Raw genomic sequence first — 23366 nt, 5'->3', positions numbered from 1 at the left:
CAGTCAGGCTGGAAGCAGGAACCAAAGTCCTTGCAGTTCCCAAATTTTATTTGTGCTCCGGTTTTCTCCCCCAATCCAAAAACATATACTGGCAGGGTTAACTGTTTACTGACAAAAAATAACCTTCGTGTATATGCGAGTACATGTGATAGGGAATATAGATTGTAAGCTCTGCTGGGGCAGGGACGAATGTAAATGACTGAATATTTCTGTACAGCGCTGCAGAATGTGTTTGCGCTACATGTATGTCACCGTTAGTAAGATAGTGAGCAGCAGTATTGATTGAGCACAAACACGAGCCAGTGCTAAAGAATCTTGTACCCATGAGTGCTTCTGCTCGATAGAATTTGATGCATGCAATACCTCCTCTCACATTATGCAAATACGAGCTTCAGAACCCAATCCAAGACCGTCGCTGAGGTGAACAAACGTTTGAGGTATCTTATCCAGCCTTGTCATTAACACACAAATCAGAAGGCCATCAGCGCGGAGCAGGAGGTTCCGTAATTACCAGCAGACACTCATTACCGAGGATTCTGCAGGAGGACTCTGCTGTGGGAACGCATCTGGTAATAAGGCAACAAGACTTCCTATTCCAAGGCTACGCCAGGACATCGAACAAGATGCTGAGGAAAAGCGGAAGACAATAGCTAGCACCGCACTGCATATGCCAAGCTCTGTGGCCATGTAATTAGATGACAGGCCGTAATGCAATCTATGTATCCATACGCATCCTGTGGCTGGGCTGAGGCTTGGCTTTCTTCGATGACGGAACATAACCAGAGGGCAGATACTGGAGATAAAAATAGGCCCTGGGTCCCAGCGCTTAATAAGATATTCAAAAAACACATCCTGAGCTTTGGTATGGGGAATATAAGGGAGCTCGGCATGAAGAACAGGCCAGAGAGGTGTGGCGGGACATTACCCGTGATTAATGTGGTTTACAGAAGACTCAGCTGCTCCCCCACCAGCAGCATGAAAGAAGAACCTATATAAACATAAGAGGGACTTCCAAACGCCCCAGCCTTTCTGTCTAATGATTCACTTCACAGATCAGCCGCTTCCTGCCCAGTCATTTCTAGCACGTGTTCCTTCCAAGACTCCTATCATACTTTCATCCTGAATAAAACAGCTATAAGAGCCAGTAATACAAGCTGTAGATCGCAGCCCTGCTGCCATAAATCTATTATCAATCCTCTGGAAATAAAAGGAGAATCCGTGTAGAGCATGGCGGAAACAGACAGGATGCGACCAACTTTGGGTTAATGGCCATCGTGTACCAGTGACGTGCGGTGAGGTAAATGGCTGGGGAGGCACTGGCTTGTATCAGAGCCAGATTTACACATGCATATATGAGCCCAATAGAGGAGTACTGTACCCTAACCCTAAACCCTCTTCTGACGGCTAAACCTAACCCCCCCTTTCCCCCCTCCCACGTGATTGCATCCCGCTGAAAGAAGGATCAGGATTACGGGCATCGGTATTTAGATGCCGGGATCCCGAGTCCTGTCTGGATGTCAACGCCGGTGTTCTAGCTGCGGACGGGATTCCATCGTCAGTTTTTCCAGTGCCGGGATCCCGTCAGTCGGTATCCTCACTGCATCCCTTTTACCAAGCATGTTGTGTATGTATTACAGTCAATGTAACATTTTGGAGGGTTTGTCTGTCACTTAACTTGCAAGCTAGTATCGCTGTATGGTCAGAACCGAAACCTCAGGATGATTTACAGAATTAAAAAGTCTGGCTAGCAATAAATATGTAAAGTCTGTCCTGCCTCTGACGTTTACTATAAATCATTACTGTATTTATCCGGTTACCAGTCTGACACACATACAACTTTTTCACATAAAACAACTGCAGCATACCTAAATGAACACACAAAACTAGATGTGACCTTTTTGCAGGCTTTGTAAGAGAAGAGTATAGAGGAACCTACACACACTTTGGAATCTGGAGAAGTAATCATTAGACAGCAATATTAATGACCCCTGAAACACCCAGTGAGTGTACAGCCCATCAGCAGCTGATCATCTCACAGCCAGCATGCAGTGATACCTACGCTAATATAATACCAGACAGAAAATGAAATTACCGGATGAAGCAGTTCCACCCGGTAATTTCATGAAACACCAGGGTCCTTTTTCTGTCTGAAAGGGTCGACCCGTGTAGTAATTCCCGAGACTTCGACCCTGGAATCTACCAGGGTCGGAGACACTGGAATTTCGACACGGGTTGAACGTTTCACACAGACAAAATACCCGTGTTGATCTACAAATTACCGGGTCGAAATTCTTGAACCGGTAATTTGCACGTCTATGTGAAAGGGGAGTCAGGCAGGTCCCGGCAAAATGACCCGGCACTGAAGAGAGGAGGGGGGAAGAGGGAGCATACAAAGTAAAGTTACAGTACTTTTTATTCCAGTACTGCTGTGTAGATTTAAAAAAACAGTACATGTTGGCAATTATGTGATAAAACCACACACAAAACTAAAAATAATACCAAAAATTGCAGTTAATGTTATTACAGTTTCAGAGGGCAACACTACAAAACAACAACTTAAAGTGTTCTATACACACATTAACTGCATTCTATATTAAATACACATACTGTAGCTAAAGGTCCCACCTGGGCAATTCAGATTGGTCACTGCCACTAATCACATACAGTATAAATGTGCAGAGTATGCTACATGTAGTACTGTATATACCAGATTACAGTCAGGGCAGCTCCTGATGTGCAGATTTTTATCAAAATAACAAGATGGGTGAGTATGATATTGCAGAGCCAAAGTCCTGTGGTTCCCCTGTGCAGAGCTCTCAGCCAGCAGCATCACACAGAGACTGCTGCATGCTGTGCACAGGGGTGGGCTGTCAGTGCCCATGAGCCTTGACCTCTGCACCAGTGTAGGGCAGCAGGCAGGCTCATGTCACAGAGGAGAGAATGATTGATCAGCTGTGTGCTAACAGTGCACAGTATACTCAATCACTTTGGGGAACTGTGAGTACACAGAGCTGAGGCACACAAAATGTGTTACAGGACCTTACCTAGCCAGGGCACAGGAGGCTTAGGAGCATCACCGCAGCAGCAGTGCTCTGTCTCTGAAGTGAGCTGTCTGAAGTCTGAACTTCCTGGTTAGGTCCTGGACAGGTCACCTGATCATCATTGAGGCAGATGTAGTAGCTGCCTCTAGTGGTCCGTTTTCTCTGCGGGATTATTGGCTGCTGTGGAGCCCCGCCCCCCCTGCACCAGGCAGTTCTTATCACAGTGGAGGCTCCGCTGGATGTTGCCTCACGACTCTGTGTCTTCCTGGAGCAGTGCAGCTTTTGTGAGTTTACACTATACAAATGATTTGAAGACTACAAAGATTATATATGATTATATTTATAAGTTAGAAATAATTACTTTGTATTTTCCAGATTATTTTTATAATAAAAACTGTGTAGTATGACAGGTGAGGCACTGCCTCCCCTGACTGCACGTCCCTGTCGTGTACAGACGAGGGAAGAGGGTCAGACCAGAGGTTCACACAACAGCAGCCACAAACCGTTCTACCTCCAATACATCTGCCCCGCCCCCACTAGTTACATTAGTACTATAGCCTGACAATACTGGGGCCACAGGAGTACAAGTGGGACTAGATCTTAACTGTTGTCTGTAGCAAATCCTATCTTGGCTCTCAATAGTTCTTAACCTGAAACAACCGCCAGCAGCCCATGGCAAGGGTCCCAACAGGAGAATAAGAGGTAGATAAACCAGTTTACTTACAAAGAAGGATTACTTATGTATACAGAAGCGGTGACTCAGGGCCTTATGCAGAGTGGATCGCTAACGAGACAGAATTTGTGATTTAATCAGAACTGCTGTAATGAGCCGCCCACAAAAGGTAAAAGACGCACACCGATACAATCACAAAATTTGCACATGCAGTTGCATAATTGCTAGGCATACACAGAAACAGAGCAGCATCGACAATTCCGGTTAACATGCACACGTAGGATATACGCGGGGCCATGTTTTTAACCGCAGCTGACGTCAGAAGCACGACCTGAAAACTGCCATGACAAACCTGCGTTCTCCCATCCGCTCCCCACAAACGCCATCTTCTTGGCAATCGCATTTTCGGCCTTTGCACATGCGCAGACTTCCGATAATCAGCCGATTTGCAACTGAAGCCGAGTAAGCCCTCAGCCAGGATGCGTTTCCATCCAACGGAACACATCTTCAGGAGATGAAAAGAACTGGGAAAAGCAGAAAGACCTATAGCAGTTTCTCTGCAGAGGATTGTCGTTATATGTCCTGCACCTCCACTGTGATATCAGGGTACAGAAGTACATGTGAATCATCGCAGGGAACAGCCCTCAGCCATGAAGATGATAGGCTATGCTGGGACTTACAGTTCCACAGCAGAAGGGAGTATGCACATGCCACTAAGATCCCCATCCTAGAATAAGGAATATATTGGGAAACTATCAAGATCTGCAAATAAAACAAATTAGTGATAATACTGCACTTGTCAGTGGTAACAGGTAGACCCTCGCCTGGGAGGGGGGGTGAGGTAAGTGTTATCCAATTCTCGTTACTCAGCAAGAAGAGATGCAAGGACAGAAACTACAGTATGCCAGAGCGTGACACCCTCCGCCTTTCCGGGTGTTGTGAAACTACAAGTCCCAGCATGATCGCCCAGCAATCTGCTGGCGATTGTAGTTCCACAACACACAATCCAGGCCTGTCGTATACCAGGGGTGGCCCACAGGTGTACACAAACGACACTAGCCAGAATCCTGCTGTATGCGGTCACCAATGTGTCCAATTAATCACAACTCCTCTACAAAGACATCTTCACTAAAACTGCCCCAACTAGGTAACAGGACACAGAGGATCAATTACCCCCCACCTGGGGTCCACAGAGGGATGGCCTCAGGCAGCCAACCTGCATCCTAGTAACACAGGGGAAAGACACTGCCCAAATACAGCACGCTAACCTCTGCACAGAGTCGGTAAGCTGTGGGTTACCCGCCTTCAGTCATTGGTCAGAAGTAAATAAAAGACAAGTGGAACGGGGGTGGGGAGGTTTACCCTTTAAAGAGTCACAAACGTATGGTTCTTTGACCTTATCCTGAAGCGCAACACTCAATACTGAAAAGTTTACACACCCTAACAGTGTATTTATATATAAATGTCCAAGACAAACAATACAAGGGTTTTATTTTCCTTTGACACGCCTCCACGCTGTCAGGGACCCTATTTAAGGACACGGCAGGGAGTCTTCACGGCCGATAGCAAAACAACAAGATTAGATACATCTCCGTGGTACAGGAAATGTTACACTGGAAATAGACTGCAACATATGTTATTTTTAGCGTCCGTTACAAGATGTATGTTCTGCGTCACATGAATATTTTGGTGCAACCTTAACCACAGTGTTGAAAGTAATTCTGTGTAGTCTGTACAAATGTAAGTCGCCAACTAAGAACACAGCATTCATGTACAGAGTCCTCCTCGCGTCTATACGTCATATGGAGAGCCAAGCAGCGCCTTAGTCACAGCGCAGACCGCGAAACACTCAGTGTACCAGAGACGCTGGGCTGAGACAGTCACCACCGCACAGGAATTGGTTCTACACACATACAAAACCGCAGACGAAGCACAATGGTACGCAGCGTTTCGGAAAGCTGCGGCCGCTGCATCAGAGCCCGTCTTACACAGATTCGGGCTGATGGCGCCCAGATGTACAAATGTCGCACATCACAGCGACTCACCGAGAGCCATAACGAGCTCTATATTACCCCAATTAATCAAATATGCAGGATTCAAGGTTTGCGTTTAAAAACTATCCTGATCCAGCCCTCGCATTTACAGTCCGATAACTTAGTGACGTTTACTAGACTATTTCCTACCTAAACAGACCCTGAATATAGCAACCCCACCCCCTCCCCCATTATACACACGGTGGACCCAGGTAAGGCAAGGGCAGACCCAGCTTTCTCAAGAATGAAACCTATCAAGACAACAGTTCCTAGCACACGCATAGGATGGATGGAACTGTGGCGGAGACCCAGCCCACATGGCCAAGAAGGCAGCTGTGGCACCGACAGGGGTTAACCACCGTGCTTGACTGGACCAATCAGCACTGAGTTGCCAGCTGTAAATAGGCAGGACCGCAGCCAGGAACGCTTAGTCCAGGCTGCAGCATAAGGTGGACCTCTGCATGATGCCGAAACATGGCATACACACGTTCCAGTGCTGGGACTAACTAATGTTACAGTGATGCACACACTAAAATATATATATATATAAGTTAAGGCCCTGAGGACGGGGCTAGTCCCCGAAACATGTCGGATCTATTAAACTGATTTTCTACACATGCAACAGCCTGCTTGAGTGCCGCCCTCATTCTCCATTGTATTTATTGAGGACTCTGCCTCTGGGAGGGCACCGCAGCACTACAAATTGATTACAAGAGGAGTGCCGGGATCTTTTATATATATATATATATATATATATATATATATATATATATATATATATATATATATATATATATATATATATATATATATATATATATATATATATACACAAAGTCGACGGCACTCCCAAGTCCCCTAAATAAATGTAACGATGGTTTAAATGCCGGTGCCCTCCCAGAGGTATACAGTGCACCTGTATCCTGATGTATAGAATGTGGTTGCGGGCGGCACTCTTGGCGTAAATGAAGACAGACACGTAAGTCTTTTAAGTCATCAACGTTTCAATGTCCAAAGTGACATCCTGACGAAAATGTCACTTTAGACATTGAAACGTTGATGACTTAAAAGACTTACGTGTCTGTCTTCATTTACGCCGAGAGTGCCGCCCGCAACCACATTTTTTATATATATATATATATATATATATATATATATATATATATATATATATATATATATATATATATATATATATATATATATATATATATATATATCTCTCATTAAGAAAAAATATTTTGCCGTCAAGCACTGCAGACTTGGTGTATAAGGCAGAGTATATTCAGTAATCTTTGCATTGATTTATCTTTAAGATGTGTTTAAATGTAATTGGAAGCATGTATAAGGAATGCCCATCCTCTGAGTACAGGAAATGGGATGGTAAGGTTATGGATCACAGTGTCGACCCGAGTAAGATAGACACTGCAAAGGACAACACATGAAAAGGTTGACATGACTTTTTTTACTGGGTCGTTTACTATGTAAAGTGAGCAGGGATCCCAATTAGTGCACCGCGTCCCCTTGCATGGCAAGTGTGCGGCCAAGGTGCCTCGCTCCGCTACCCCTGCATTCAGCACAGATTGCTATTCCCAATTGTAGTCCACGTGGATGGTAAAGTATAAAAAAGTTTAACAAAAAAAAAAAAATTGTAAAAAACTCGAGTCAACCTTTTGTTATGTCAACATTTAGTCCATGTCAACCAATGGCGGTCGAACTAGCATCCGGATACCAATGGTAATTGTACTGTGCTAGCGGGAGGTCTTTGATTGTGGTCAATGTACTCACTCCAGGTGATGTGCAGGGCCTTCCTACCTCTGTGTCTGTCTATTACCCCGTTTTGTTTGGTCACTGTTTGCTACTGTAACGTACAACGGAATATGCTGCGATATATAAGAAACGGTTAGTAAATGTTGCAGTTCCCTGTGGGCAGTGTTAATGAAGAAGACTTCTGTGCGTCTCTATAGAAAGTGTCCAGTAGGTTTGGAATCAATGACTTCCTGTACATTTGTTACAGATATATGAAGGGAAGCAGGAAATTGGGCTGGGCCTTTGAAACGTAGGCTGTATTTATTTCTATATTGTCAGATAGTGGGTCTGATTGATACACAAGTCCTAAAGTTACACTCCTTTCAGACTGCCAGCTTATAACCCGGGTTACTGCACATGAGCGCGCACTAACCTGGGTTGCTATGTGGTCTGAAAGGGTCCATGGGAAATATTCCAGGTCGAGCACCACAGTATTTCAACCCGGGTGGTCTTCACTTTGCCGGCAGTCGAGCTCCCACCGACCAGCATACTGGCGCCGGAATCCCGACCGCCGGCATACCGACAGGTTCTTCTCCCTCTTGGGGGTCCACGACCCCCCTGGAGGGAGAACAGATAGCGTGGCACGCGCATCGCGCCACCGTGCCCGCAGCGAGATCGCAAGGGGCTCATTTGCGCTCGCCCAGCTGTCGGTACGCCGGCGGTCGGGATTCCGGCAACACATTTCTGGTAGCAATCCGGGTTGAATATGGCTTCAACCCGAGTCGCTATACGGTGTGAACGGGTTGCCTGGTCGATGTGACCCGTTTCCCGTTCACACTGTATGGACGGCCACCCCTGCACGTGTCACCGCTGACGTCACCAGCCTGACAATATGCCAGGCAGGGAACACCAGTGAGAAAGGGGCCTCAGGCGGGTCGCACCCGTGTATGTCTCCCAGGTGCAACCCACCTATTGCGGTCTCAAAGGCGTATTATATGGAGAAGGATTTCAACATGCTGTATGGTGTCTTCTGACTATATAACAAGGGCTGAATGTAGATAACTCCTGACAGAGGGGAACGCTTCTGTTACATCGTGTGCTGAAAAGTAATTATTGTAATTATTATTATTATATTTCTGTTGTACTTTACGAATGGATAAAACCGTAATAGAATAAAACTGGGTAATAGACCGTCACAGAGCAATAAACATCTACCCGCTTCCTAGAAATCTTCCTCTGCTGCATATTGCGCAAAACGCTATTCCGTCCCCCGGCTGTTTTGGAGTGAGCCCGGCATCTCCAAGCGCAGCCAGCTACTGAGCACAGACTGGTCCAGAGTATAGGCACGCCCAGCACAGGGCTAGTACACCTCGCACGTCAGGCCCTACCCCCCGCACAAATACTAAAGCATTGCACAGCGGCGATGCTTTAGGAGTAGCTCCCTGCCAGCGCAGCTCCTGCGTGCTGGCTTGAGCTACTCATCGCTGTGAGGGTTGCAGCAGCTGTGTGTGACATCACGCAGCCGCTGCATTCCCCCCCCCCCCCCCGCACTTTCCGGGCACGCCTGTGTAGCCCGGACCGCGCCACTAAAACGACGGCCAAATGCCGCAGGCCCGCCCAGCGACCGCCTCTGCCTGTCAATCAGGCAGAAGTGATCGCAGGGCTGAGACAGCCGTCGGCTGTCTGGCATGCGCAGTTCAGGCCTTGATCGGCTGCTCTGCGAAAACGCACAGCAGCGATCGGGTCTGAATTAAGCCCCAAGTCACAGAAACTCCCGGTTGCGCAGGTAACAGGTGCATATCATACACAGAACTGGCTAATGCGTGACCGGCCCAACATCGCTCTGCACGTCTATAGAGGAGCCTGCTCTACTGCTGGAGTGAATGTACCTCTACCAAGGCCTGCAGCCAATTACTTCCGTTTTGTGCCAAACCCAAAAAGCCTATAAACCCTATAATTAGCAAACAATCTGGTAAACGACACAAGCCGAAGCCCACGGATTAGTCCCGAAATCCTACTTTGCAGCTATAGAAGCTAAACAGAAGGTAGTATGTATTAGAAACATGGAAATGGCTGGACGCATCCCATCAACGCACGCAGTGCCGGAACTTCAGAAGTGAATGCCTACTAAGCCACGTTATTAGACATTTAGCAGAGTTCTAGTTCCCAGTGGCAATCCTGTGCCCGGGGCTGTCTGCCACGCTCACTGCTGCACCCCTCTCTGAGTGTCTGGCTGAGTATACATGACAGAATTAGACTGTCAGCAACACACTGAAGAGCCCCTATTACAGCCTCCTTTAATGCACATGCAACAACTGATGGGGGATCTCCGCTAAACCAATGGGTCGTTCAGTCTGCACAAGTATTTCCACAAGTGCCGCGTGTGTGCGAGGGGGTGGGGGAAGGAATGTCAGCAAAGATCACGTGTGACCTGAGGTTTATGGAAATATTCCTCCAGCCAAGGACAACAGTTATAATTAGCTATAGGACACCTGTTCATTTAGCAGCCAATAGTACCATGTCTCACCCCTGGACTCCAGACCTTCCCCATCACCCAGACACGCACTGTATTTGTACTTGGTACAGTTTACAGACCCTAACCAGGGCTGGACCAGCCTCATGACTAGGGGCAGCACGGATGGTGTAATGGTTAGCATTACCACCTCACAGCACTGAGGTCATGGGTTCCATTCCCACCACGGCCCTAACTGTGTGGAGTTTGTATATTCTCCCCGTGCTTCGGTGGGTTTTCCTCTGGGTACTCCGGTTTCCTCCCACAATCCAAAAACATACTGGTATGAATTGAATTGAATCCCAACACAATTAACTCTAGTGTGTGTGTGTGTGTGTGTGTGTGTGTGTGTGTGTGTGTGTGTGTGTGTGTGTGTGTGTGTGTGTACACATGTGATAGGGAATATAGGGGCAGATGTATTAACCTGGAGAAGGCATAAGGAAGTGATAAACCAGTGATATGTGCAAGGTGATAAAGGCACCAGCCAATCGGCTCCAATATGTAAATTAACAGTTAGGATCTGATTGGCTGGTTCCTTTATCACCTTGCACATATCACTGGTTTATCACTTCCTTATGCCTTCTCCAGGTTAATACATCTGCCCCATAGAGTGTAAGCAGGAACTGATGTGAATGGGCAAATATTCTCTGTATGCGGAATGTGTGTGCGCTATATAAGTAACTGGTAATAAATAAATGACTAGTAACTCGCTACACAGAGAGGTAACAGTAAGAGGCTGAACGAGGGAAATCACGGAAAAGCAGCAGTTTAATATCCAGTATCAGCTAGCGTTACCCTGTATCATACACAATGTTTTACTGTCAATTAATACAGAATTTCTAACAGACTATAACGCGGATATGGGCGGCTGCTGACACTGAGCTTTTGGGAGTCCCTTCTAGGCTGGTCAATCACCTTTCCTTGGCCTTGATGGACCCTGCAGTCTCTCAGATGCCAGACAGGTTGCTGAACGCTATAACCAATTTAACCAGTTCTACCTGGGTAGCCTGCAGCAAAAATCACAGTCTAACCAACGCGACTATTGCTTTATAGGGGACTACAAAGTCCTTCTCTTGTGAATGTTGCTTATAGCATGCGGTGTGTACGGTGTAATAGTGTAAGCGTATAAAGCCACAACCCTAGCACACAGCCAACGGTCCCTATACAAGGCAATAAACCAGAGAGCGGGGCCGGGTCCTTTAATATTCTTATAATGCATAGAATGCGTGTGGCAGCCCATATAAAGCAAACATTGTATTCAGATATTTCAGGTCAAAGAGAAACGTTTTCACATGACCGGGCTTGCATCCATTCCTAACTATGTACGAGTTCACAGTACGCGCCCCCCCCCCCCCCCCCCAATATATAATGCAATCGTAGTAAGAGAAAGGAAACTATCCCAGATTTTGTGACCTCCAAAGAGGCAGAACGGAAAGTCCTGACGAGAGTATTTCCCCCTATGTATTAATGTGCTGTTTGTTACCTGTGTTGGTCCCAGTACGTGCCTGGAATGAATGACATCATGTAGAATATTACAGTGCTGTAGGACGTCCCTTCCTTATGAAAACAAAACCCTATTGCAATTGGCTTTTGTGTAACATTCTTTTCCAGTGCAATAAAACCCCCTTTCACTCTAGGTCATGGAATTTATTTATGCACAAAACCGAAAGTCTTTACAGCCCACATGCTCTCAATTTCCCATAGCTCAAAAAAAAAAAAAAAAAAAAAAAAAAAAAAAAGGCTGTGACGCTCATTCCCGGCTTCCCAGAAAGTGGCGGAAAGGAAAGAGGAAAACATTGCTTTGTTAGATAGAAGAGGGAAACCTCAATGAATAATGCTGCATCATCAGATTAAAGGTATACCCCCCATCACTCCCCTTCCCCAGCAGCATGGATTAGGGAAGCCACATTATAAGCAAGTTGCCAGACTTTTAGGCATACAACTGTCACTCTATAAAGAGGAACTTGGATAGACTGAATATTCCCCACCCTACAGAAATCCGGACAAAGCATAACACTGAATTGAATATTCCCCTCCCAATAAATAGTAACGCCACCAGCCACCAATATCCAGGACACCTAGCTGTTACCACGTCCCCTGCCACCACATGGACCATGCACACTGCAACTCTTCTAAATTGCGCTATGTTGGGTCATCGGGCAGAAGGAGGCCTGCCATACCTGGAGGCGTAATACATGGCAGCTGTAATATGTCCTCCTAAACGGCAGAGGCCAGATGAAGGGAACATATGGATGATTAAGTGACATTATTCAAACCTGCCGTGAGTGTGCCTTGCGGATACAGGGAAGTGGAGAAGAATATATACATATATTGTTCAGTTAATGTAGAGACTATGGTACCAGATGAGATCCCTGCATAACAAAACCACAGTGTAGAGGGCGCCATAAACTAGGACGATAATGCCCGATTTCGGACCGATATATCGAATGAAATTGGACATCTTGGAGGGGTTTCTGATCCGATGCTTGTCCTCCTCCGGATTGACCGTGCTGCACATTCAATCATGTCTGACCCCGCAAGCATGGCTGGGATCGCCCAGGATACATTGTACGCAAAAGGACAGCATACGATGTATCTTGGGCAATCCTTCCCCCCCACCCCCCCCCTTTCTATGCAGCATTGAACCCTCGCGGGCTCGGTGTCTCGCTCCGCACGCCACACTTTACTATTCCAAATAGATTGTGACATGGACCCAGGGGGTTATGGGAAAGGTCCTCTCCACGATGAGAAACTAGACGCTTCCGTAAGTGTATGGGGCCCATAAGATCTGATTGGTTACCAAACACCAGTGGAAGACTCTCCACCAATAGTATTACACTAGGCTGAAGGGTCATCAGGAACCACTAGATCACATGGTACGTTGTAAATAATCTGGGGGAGCGTGCACAGTAGCTGAGAGGAGGATGCTGTCTGTATGCAGGAAGGAGAGTTGTACATAAGCCTGACAGGAAACCACACTGCTAGGCATGCATCTAGGCCCTGACCACAGCAAGCTACAATGCAGAACGCAGGGGTCAGGGGGAGCGATAGCCTGCACACATGGTCAGTACACAGCATGCCAGCATCCTGTTACCTCATGTACCACCTTATTACACCAGAAGATATCAAATATTGGCCTCTGACTGCAAGCAGTGGGCACATCGCCCCAGAAAGCTGGCACTCTAGTGCAAGCTATAAACTTATTGCGAGGCTGGCAGGTACCAAAGCGCTGTACTTAGCGTCCGAGGACTAGCGATAACCATTCCATTACTACCCAAATCCGAACCGCATATGTCTGCTGTACAGATTGCATGTCACTTCCCCATGATGTGCAAGACTTACTGTAGGCTGAACCACTATTAGCCCATCAACTCAGAGGCACAGGGCACGCTCAGCCCCAGGTCTATCAGTCGTCCCTAGTGAAGGGATAGGCTGCATTGTCAGAAATAGTAGCCCACACAATGGCTGCCACCACTGTCCAGCTACACGGCCTGCACCATGACACACAACATAAGTGATTTACAGACCTGATATCTTATAGGTTAATCATACACACTAATGTACAGGCATCGGGTCATGCCGCAAGATGACAATTAGCCAGGTGTGTCTGGTATTCGTCAGGGAATACAGGATGTCACCCACACACAGGACGGGTAGGGGTTAGGTGGGTACAGGGGTTACACACACAGGACGGGTAGGGGTTAGGTGGGTACAGGGGGTCACACACACAGGACGGGTAGGGGTTAGGTGGGTACAGAGGGTCACACACACACAGGACGGGTAGGGGTTAGGTGGGTACAGGGGGTCACACACACACACACACAGGACGGGTAGGGGTTAGGTGGGTACAGGGGGTCACACACACACAGGACGGGTAGGGGTTAGGTGGGTACAGGGGGTCACACACACAGGACGGGTAGGGGTTAGGTGGGTACAGGGGGTCACACACACAGGACGGGTAGGGGTTAGGTGGGTACAGGGGGTCACACACACAGTACGGGTAGGGGTTAGGTGGGTACAGGGGGTCACACACACAGGACGGGTAGGGGTTAGGTGGGTACAGGGGTCACACACACACACACAGGACGGGTAGGGGTTAGGTGGGTACAGGGGGTCACAGGTAGGGGTTAGGTGGGTACAGGGGGTCACACACAGGACGGGTAGGGGTTAGGTGGGTACAGGGGGTCGCACACACAGGACGGGTAGGGGTTAGGTGGGTACAGGGGTCACACACACAGGATGGGTAGGGGTTAGGTGGGTACAGGGGTCACACACACAGGACGGGTAGGGGTTAGGTGGGTACAGGGGTCACACACACAGGACGGGTAGGGGTTAGGTGGGTACAGGGGTCACACACACAGGACGGGTAGGGGTTAGGTGGGTACAGGGGTCACACACACAGGACGGGTAGGGGTTAGGTGGGTACAGGGGTCACACACACAGGACGGGTAGGGGTTAGGTGGGTACAGGGGTCACACACACACAGGACGGGTAGGGGTTAGGTGGGTACAGGGGTCACACACACACAGGATGGGTAGGGGTTAGGTGGGTACAGGGGTCACACACACACAGGATGGGTAGGAGTTAGGTGGGTACAAGGGTCACACACACAGGATGGGTAGGGGTTAGGTGGGTACAGGGGTCACACACAGGATGGGTAGGGGTTAGGTGGGTTCAGGGATCACACACACACAGGATGGGTAGGGGTTAGGTGGGTTCAGGGATCACACACACACACACACAGGACGGGTAGGGGTTAGGTGGGTACAGGGGTGTCACACACACACACAGGACGGGTAGGGGTTAGGTGGGTACAGGGGTCACACACACACACAGGACGGGTAGGGGTTAGGTGGGTACAGGGGGTCACACACAGGACGGGTAGGGGTTAGGTGGGTACAGGGGGTCGCACACAGGACGGGTAGGGGTTAGGTGGGTACAGGGGTCACACACACAGGATGGGTAGGGGTTAGGTGGGTACAGGGGTCACACACACAGGATGGGTAGGGGTTAGGTGGGTACAGGGGTCACACACACACACACAGGATGGGTAGGGGTTAGGTGGGTACAGGGGTCACACACACACACAGGATGGGTAGGGGTTAGGTGGGTACAGGGGTCACACACACAGGATGGGTAGGGGTTAGGTGGGTACAGGGGTCACACACACAGGATGGGTAGGGGTTAGGTGGGTACAGGGGTCACACACACACACACACACACACACACACACACACACACACACAGGATGGGTAGGGGTTAGGTGGGTACAGGGGTCACACACACACACAGGATGGGTAGGGGTTAGGTGGGTACAGGGGTCACACACACAGGACGGGTAGGGGTTAGGTGGGTACAGGGGTCACACACACAGGACGGGTAGGGGTTAGGTGGGTACAGGGGTCACACACAGGACGGGTAGGGGTTAGGTGGGTACAGGGGTCACACACACAGGACGGGTAGGGGTTAGGTGGGTACAGGGGTCACACACACAGGACGGGTAGGGGTTAGGTGGGTACAGGGGTCACACACACAGGACGGGTAGGGGTTAGGTGCGTACAGGGGTCACACACACACAGGATGGGTAGGAGTTAGGTGGGTACAAGGGTCACACACACAGGATGGGTAGGGGTTAGGTGGGTACAGGGGTCACACACACACACACACACACACACAGGATGGGTAGGGGTTAGGTGGGTACAGGGGTCACACACACAGGACGGGTAGGGGTTAGGTGGGTACAGGGGTCACACACACAGGACGGGTAGGGGTTAGGTGGGTACAGGGGTCACACACACAGGACGGGTAGGGGTTAGGTGGGTACAGGGGTCACACACACACAGGATGGGTAGGGGTTAGGTGGGTACAGGGGTCACACACACACAGGATGGGTAGGAGTTAGGTGGGTACAAGGGTCACACACACAGGATGGGTAGGGGTTAGGTGGGTTCAGGGATCACACACACACAGGATGGGTAGGGGTTAGGTGGGTTCAGGGATCACACACACACACACACACAGGACGGGTAGGGGTTAGGTGGGTACAGGGGTGTCACACACACACACACACACACACACAGGACGGGTAGGGGTTAGGTGGGTACAGGGGTCACACACACACAGGACAGGTAGGGGTTAGGTGGGTACAGGGGGTCACATACAGGACGGGTAGGGGTTAGGTGGGTACAGGGGTCACACACACACACACAGGACGGGTAGGGGTTAGGTGGGTACAGGGGTCACACACACACAGGACAGGTAGGGGTTAGGTGGGTACAGGGGTTACACACACAGGACAGGTAGGGGTTAGGTGGGTACAGGGGTCACACACACAGGACAGGTAGGGGTTAGGTGGGTACAGGGGGTCACACACACACACAGGATGGGTAGGGGTTAGGTGGGTACAGGGGGTCACACACACACACACACACACACACACACAAGACGGGTAGGGGTTAGGTGGGTACAGGGGGTCACACACACACACACACGATGGGTAGGGGTTAGGTGGGTTCATGGATCACACACAGGATGGGTAGGGGTTAGGTGGGTTCAGGGATCTCACACACACACACACACACACACACACACACACACACACACAGGATGGGTAGGGGTTAGGTGGGTTCAGGGATCTCACACACACACACACACACACACACACACAGGATGGGTAGGGGTTAGGTGGGTTCAGGGATCACACACACACACACACACACACACAGGATGGGTAGGGGTTAGGTGGGTTCAGGGATCACACACACACACACACACACACACACACACACACACACAGGATGGGTAGGGTTAGGTGGGTTCAGGGATCACACACACACACACAGGATGGGTAGGGGTTAGGTGGGTTCAGGGATCACACACACACACACACACACACACACACACAGGATGGGTAGGGTTAGGTGGGTTCAGGGATCACACACACACACACAGGATGGGTAGGGGTTAGGTGGGTTCAGGGATCACACACACACACACACACACACACACACACAGGATGGGTAGGGGTTAGGTGGGTTCAGGGATCACACACACACACACACACACAGGATGGGTAGGGGTTAGGTGGGTTCAGGGATCACACACACACACACACACACACACACACACACACACACAGGATGGGTAGGGGTTAGGTGGGTTCAGGGATCACACACACACACACACACACACACACACACACACACACAGGATGGGTAGGGTTAGGTGGGTTCAGGGATCACACACACACACACACACACACAGGATGGGTAGGGTTAGGTGGGTTCAGGGATCACACACACACACACACACACACACACAGGATGGGTAGGGTTAGGTGGGTTCAGGGATCACACACACACACACACACACACACAGGATGGGTAGGGGTTAGGTGGGTTCAGGGATCACACACACAGGATGGGTAGGGGTTAGGTGGGTTCAGGGATCACACACACACAGGATGGGTAGGGGTTAGGTGGGTTCAGGGATCACACACACACACACACACACACACACACACACACACACACACGATGGGTAGGGGTTAGGTGGGTCCAGGGATCACACACACAGGATGGGTAGGGGTTAGGTGGGTCCAGGGATCACACACACACACACACACACACACACACACACACACACACAGGATAGGTAGGGGTTAGGTGGGTTCAGGGATCACACACACACCCCTACCCATCCTGTGTGTGTGTGTGTGTAGGGTGGGTACAGGGGTCACACACACACACACACACACACACACACACGATGGGTAGGGGTTAGGTTGGTACAGGGGTCACACACACAGGATGGGTAGGGGTTAGGTGGGTACAGGAGGTAACAGGATTGGTGGGGGTAGGTAGGTGCAGGGGGTAACAGGATGTGTGGGGGTTGGTGGGTACAGGGGGTCGCACACAGGATGGGTGGGGGATAGGTGGGTGCAGGGGGGGGGGGGAAATCACACACAGGATGGGTGGGGGTTAAGTGGATGCAGGGGGGGGGGGAATCACACACACAGGATGGGTGGGGGTTAAGTGGATGCAGGGGGGGGGGAATCACACACAGGATGGGTGGGGGTTAGGTGGGTGCAGGGGGGGAATCACACACACACAGGATGGGTGGGGGTTAGGTGGGTGCAGGGGGGGAATCACACACACACAGGATGGGTGGGGGTTAGGTGGGTGCAGGGGGGGAAATCACACACACAGGATGGGTGGGGGTTAGGTGGGTGCAGGGGGGGAAATCACACACACACACAGGATGGGTGGGGGTTAGGTGGGTGCAGGGGGGGAAATCACACACACACACAGGATGGGTGGGGGTTAGGTGGGTGCAGGGGGGGATCACACACACAGGATGGGTGGGGGTTAGGTGGGTGCAGGGGGGGATCACACACACAGGATGGGTGGGGGTTAGGTGGGTGCAGGGGGGGATCACACACACAGGATGGGTGGGGGTTAGGTGGGTGCAGGGGGGATCACACAGGATGGGTGGGGGTTAGGTGGGTGCAGGGTCACACACAGGATGGGTGGGGGTTAGGTGGGTGCAGGGTCACACACAGGATGGGTGGGGGTTAGGTGGGTGCAGGGTCACACACAGGATGGGTGGGGGTTAGGTGGGTGCAGGGTCACACACAGGATGGGTGGAGGATAGGTGGGTGCAGGGGGGGTGTCACACACAGGATGGGTGGGGGGTTAGGTGGGTGCAGGGGGGGGATCACACACAGGATGGGTGGGGGTTAGGTGGGTGCAAGGGGGGGGTCACACAGGATGGGTGGGGGTTAGGTGGGTGCAAGGGGGGGGGGGGTCACACACAGGATGGGTGGGGGTTAGGTGGGTGCAGGGGGGGGAATCACACACAAGATGGGTGGGGGTTAGGTGGGTGCAGGGGAGGGGGGGTCACAAGATGGGTGGGGGTTAGGTGGGTGCAGGGGAGGGGGTCACACACAAGATGGGTGGGGGTTAGGTGGGTGCAGGGGAGGGGGTCACACACAGGATGGGTGGGGGGGTAGACGGGTGCAGGTTCCGCCGGGGGCACTCACCGCTCTGTGCTCCGATCCACCTCGGGGTGAGCTGCAGGGTGTCGGTGAGGGAGGCCCGCGGACCCAGGTACAGGCCCCCCCGGCTCTCCTCAGCACCGGAACTGCCTCCTCTGTCGGGTTCGGGCCCAGCCCGGTAAAGGCCGAAGGGGAGGCCGGCGGTGGGGGGATCCAGACCGGACACGGAGCTCACCGAGCGGCTACGCAGACCCATGGCGCCGCCCGGCCGGTAATGTCCGAAGTGTGAGGCCGGGGGCACGGCCGAGTCATCGGAGGACACCCCGGGGAACTGTGCCCGGGAACGGGAGGCCGAGCTCTGCTTCCCCCCCATGGGGCGGCTGCTGGAGGAGGGAGGGTGCCGGGACTGCTGCGGGGAGGGCGGCTCAGATCTCCGGCATCACCCGCTCTCTCCCCGGATAGAGGGTCCCCTGTGGGCGGCGCTCCGGTGTCACTCAGCGGCGAATGCTGGGCTCCTGTGGCCCCTGGCGGGGTGCGGTGGGGGCCCTTCTCTCAGCTCTCCGGCCCATCAGACCTGCCCCTGTATGGCCCCGGGGTCTCCGCTCTCATCGCTGGGCGCTCCGGTGACCGAGCCCGGAGTCCCCTCTCTGCCCCTTCTCCGGCTTCTGCCTCTGTCTGACCGACTGCCGCCGCTTGTTGCTGGGCTGTAACAAAAGACGCCGACAGTGCGCATGCGCGGCTCCCTCTCATGCCAGCCTGCTGTTAACCCCTTCCTCGCCTATTAACCCCTGCCTTACCTTACTCTCTCCCCGGTTATTAACCCCTTTCTCATATATAACCCTTTCCACACCATAGTCTTTCTCTCTCCCCCGCACGGCCCCGGTATTAACCCCTTTCTCACCATATACTAACTCCACCATCTCTCCAGTCTCCCTGCCCCATATAGTAACCCCTTACCCTGTCTCCCCACTCTATATACTAACTCCTTCCCCATCTCCTCACTCTCTCTGCTCCATGTAGTAACTCCCTGACCGATATAGTAACCCTTTCCCCATCTCCCCTCTCTTCCTGCCTGGGGATCCATATAGTAACCCCTTCCCCATATCCCCAGTGTCTCTCCCCCATATAGTAACTCCTTTCCCATAGCCCCACTGTGTCTACCCCGTATAGTAACCCCTTCCCTATCACCCCACTCTCCCTGTTCCATACAGTTACCCCTTCCCCATATCCCCACTGTCTCTGCCCCATATATAAACCCCTTCCCCATATCCCCACTGTCTCTGCCCCATATAGTAACTCCTTCCCCATATCCCCACTGTGTCTACCCCATATAGTAACCCCTTCCCTATCACCCCACTCTCCCTGTTCCATACAGTTACCCCTTCCCCATATCCCCACTGTGTCTACCCCATATAGTAACCCCTTCCCTATCACTCCACTCTCCCTGTTCCATACAGTTACCCCTTCCCCATATCCCCACTGTCTCTGCCCCATATAGTAACCCCTTCCCCATATCCCCACTGTCTCTGCCCCATATAGTAACTCCTTCCCCATATCCCCACTGTGTCTACCACATATAGTAACCCCTTCCCTATCACCCCACTCTCCCTGTTCCATACAGTTACCCCTTCCCCATATCCCCACTGTCTCTGCCCCATACAGTTACCCCTTCCCCATATCCCCACTGTCTCTGCCCCATATAGTAACCCCTTCCCCATATCCCCACTGTGTCTACCCCATATAGTAACAGCTTCCCTATCACCCCGCTCTCCCTGTTCCATACAGTTACCCCTTCCCCATATCCCCACTGTCTCTGCCCCATATAGTAACCCCTTCCCCATATCCCCACTGTCTCTGCCCCATATAGTAACTCCTTCCCCATTGCCCCACTGTGTCTAACACATATAGTAACCCCTTCCCTATCACCCCACTCTCCCTGTTCCATACAGTTACCCCTTCCCCATATCCCCACCGTCTCTGCCCCAAATAGTAATAACCCCCTCCCCTATCTCCCCACTCTCCCTGTCCCATACAGTAACCCCAACCCTATCTCCCCACTCTCCGTCCCATACAGTAACCCATACCCTATCTCCCCACTCTCCGTCCCATACAGTAACCCCACCCCCATCTCCCCATTCTCGCTGTCCCATATAGTTACCCCTTCCCCATATCCCCACTGTCTCTGCCCCATACAGAAACCCCTTACCTATCTCCCCACTCTCCCTGCCCCTTATAGTTACCCCTTCCCCATCTCTCTCTGCCCTGTATAGTAGCGCTTTCTCCATCTCCCTACTCTCCCTGTGACTGTCCCATACAGTAACTCTATCCCCTTCCCCTATCTCCCCACTCTCTCTGCCCCATACGCTAATGGCCCCCATACATCTGTGATGTATTGAAGCAATGTCCCGTTCCCCCGATGGCTGGGTTGGGGGATTGGGAATATCACACAAATTTAAAAATCCTGATCCCCCTTCCTGATCAGTGGTGCTGGCAGGTTGGGGACTCAGGGCATCGCGGCCGGTCATGTATGGGGGCCATCACGCCTTCCCCATCTCTCCACTCTCCCCGCCATAAAGGAACGTCTTCCCCATATCCCCACTCCCTCTGCCGACATATAGTAACGTCTTCCCCATCTCTCCACTCTCCCTGCTCCATAATGTAACCGCTTCTCAGTCTTCCTGCCCCATAATGTAACCTCTTCCCCAACTCCCTACTTTCCCTGCCCATTAATGTAACGGGATGCGGTCAGCATCTTGGCAGTCGGTGTATGCCAGCGGTCATGTGACCGACGCCGCAATCCTGACACCAACATACAAATAGCACAGTGATAAAGTACCAACCAACCAGTTCCTAACTGCCATGTATCAGGCTGTGTTTGAAAAATGACAATTAGGAGCTGATTGGCTGCTACTTTATCACTGTGCTATTTCTCTCTCTCTGAGGGGTCTATTCAAGAAGCAGTGAAAAGAGTGGAGAAGTGATACAGTGGAGAAGTTACCCACGGCAGCCAATCAGCTGCTCTGTATAATTTTATTGTATGCAAATTATAAATGTTACATCAATGCTGATTGGTCGCCATGGGCAACTTCTCAACTGGCTCACTTTTCCACACTTTTCTCTGCTTCATGAATAGACGAGAGAGAGAGAGAGAGAGAGAGAGAGAGAGAGAGAATATGATGGGGATTGCAGTGCTCCATACAGGGCATCCACCCAGGGGTCAGGCACATACAACACAGGACACATTGACTATTTGCAAGAACTTACTCTATTATTAATATCCTCAAGCCCTCATACAAATTCTGTGCAAGCATAATAAGTTACTGTACGTGCAGAAAATGGCTTAAGGGCCCCATACACTAGAACGATAATGCCCGATTTCGTGTATTCTGCCCACTATATCGGATGAAATCGGGCATTTTGGAGGTGTTTCCGATCCGCGTTCCTGTGAGCATCGGATCGGATCCTCCAGATTAACCGTGCTGCACTAGTGATCATGTCCGACCCCGCAGGCATGGCTGGGATCGCACAAGATACATCATATGCAAAAGGACAGCATACGATGTATCTTGGGCAATTCTGCCGCCATGGAGGCTGCTGGGGTGATGGCCGGCGACATGACGGTTCGACATGTCGCATAAGTGTGTGGAGCCCTTTAGGGTGGCGGTAATTAATGCAGAACATGAGTATACAAGACATTTAAAACATTACTGGCCATATACCCATCATACTCACTTATATCCCCCCCCCTCCCTTACACACCTATGGGTGCTTATACACTATGCAATATCGCATACGCTCTGGCTGATATCGGCTGGTCTGTGGCAATATTGTATAGTGCGTATGCTCAATACAGGATACAATGCGCGCTCCCACGGGTCGTATTCTCCTGACCGCCGGTAACATAGCTACTTCCCCCTGCATCGCACGTCGGACTTGCATGCAGTTCCAACATGCGATATTGCTTACGAGGGCCATGCTGCCGAATGCAGCATGGCCCCGCTCCTCCCCCCCATTTGCCGACATCAGCGAGTGTGTACGCACTTGCCGACGTCGGGGCCCCATTGCAGACCAGACAATGTCGCAGCGAGCAAACATCGTTATGATATGTACGCAGCCCGTGGCAGCAAATTGAATCGACCCCTATGAAGGAATTAATATGATGCTTTTGGGTTATTACTGTACATGGCACTTGGAAGGTAATGGATATGTTTGTACATTACAATCAAAAACAGGGACAATGTGGAAGGGAAAAAAGGGACCAAGGAGCCCTGAGGAGTCTCTAAGCAGCATTTAGTCACAGCTCTCTGGTGACCCCCAGCGGTTGTAGCGTGTATTGCAGCAGGGAACAGAGAGTCTAAAGTAA

General features: G+C 50.9%; 1 protein-coding gene across 1 annotated transcript in view; it reads right to left on the bottom strand.

Annotated features, from left to right (window-relative positions):
• Positions 1 to 19736, bottom strand: part of ZNRF1 (zinc and ring finger 1) — a 31889-nt gene extending 12153 nt beyond the window's left edge. The window contains exon 1 of the mRNA XM_063945595.1: positions 19049 to 19736. Within this exon, the coding sequence (XP_063801665.1) occupies positions 19049 to 19376 (328 nt within the window). The 5' untranslated portion in view covers positions 19377 to 19736. The remainder of the gene's footprint in view (positions 1 to 19048) is intronic.
• Between the last annotated feature and the right edge of the window lie 3630 nt (positions 19737 to 23366).

Source organism: Pseudophryne corroboree, chromosome 11 (assembly GCF_028390025.1).
Source record: "Pseudophryne corroboree isolate aPseCor3 chromosome 11, aPseCor3.hap2, whole genome shotgun sequence".
In the NCBI taxonomy this organism is placed as follows: Eukaryota; Metazoa; Chordata; class Amphibia; order Anura; family Myobatrachidae; genus Pseudophryne; species Pseudophryne corroboree.
The sequence above is the reverse complement of the archived record's forward strand: the minus strand, read 5'-3'. Positions and strand labels throughout refer to the sequence as shown.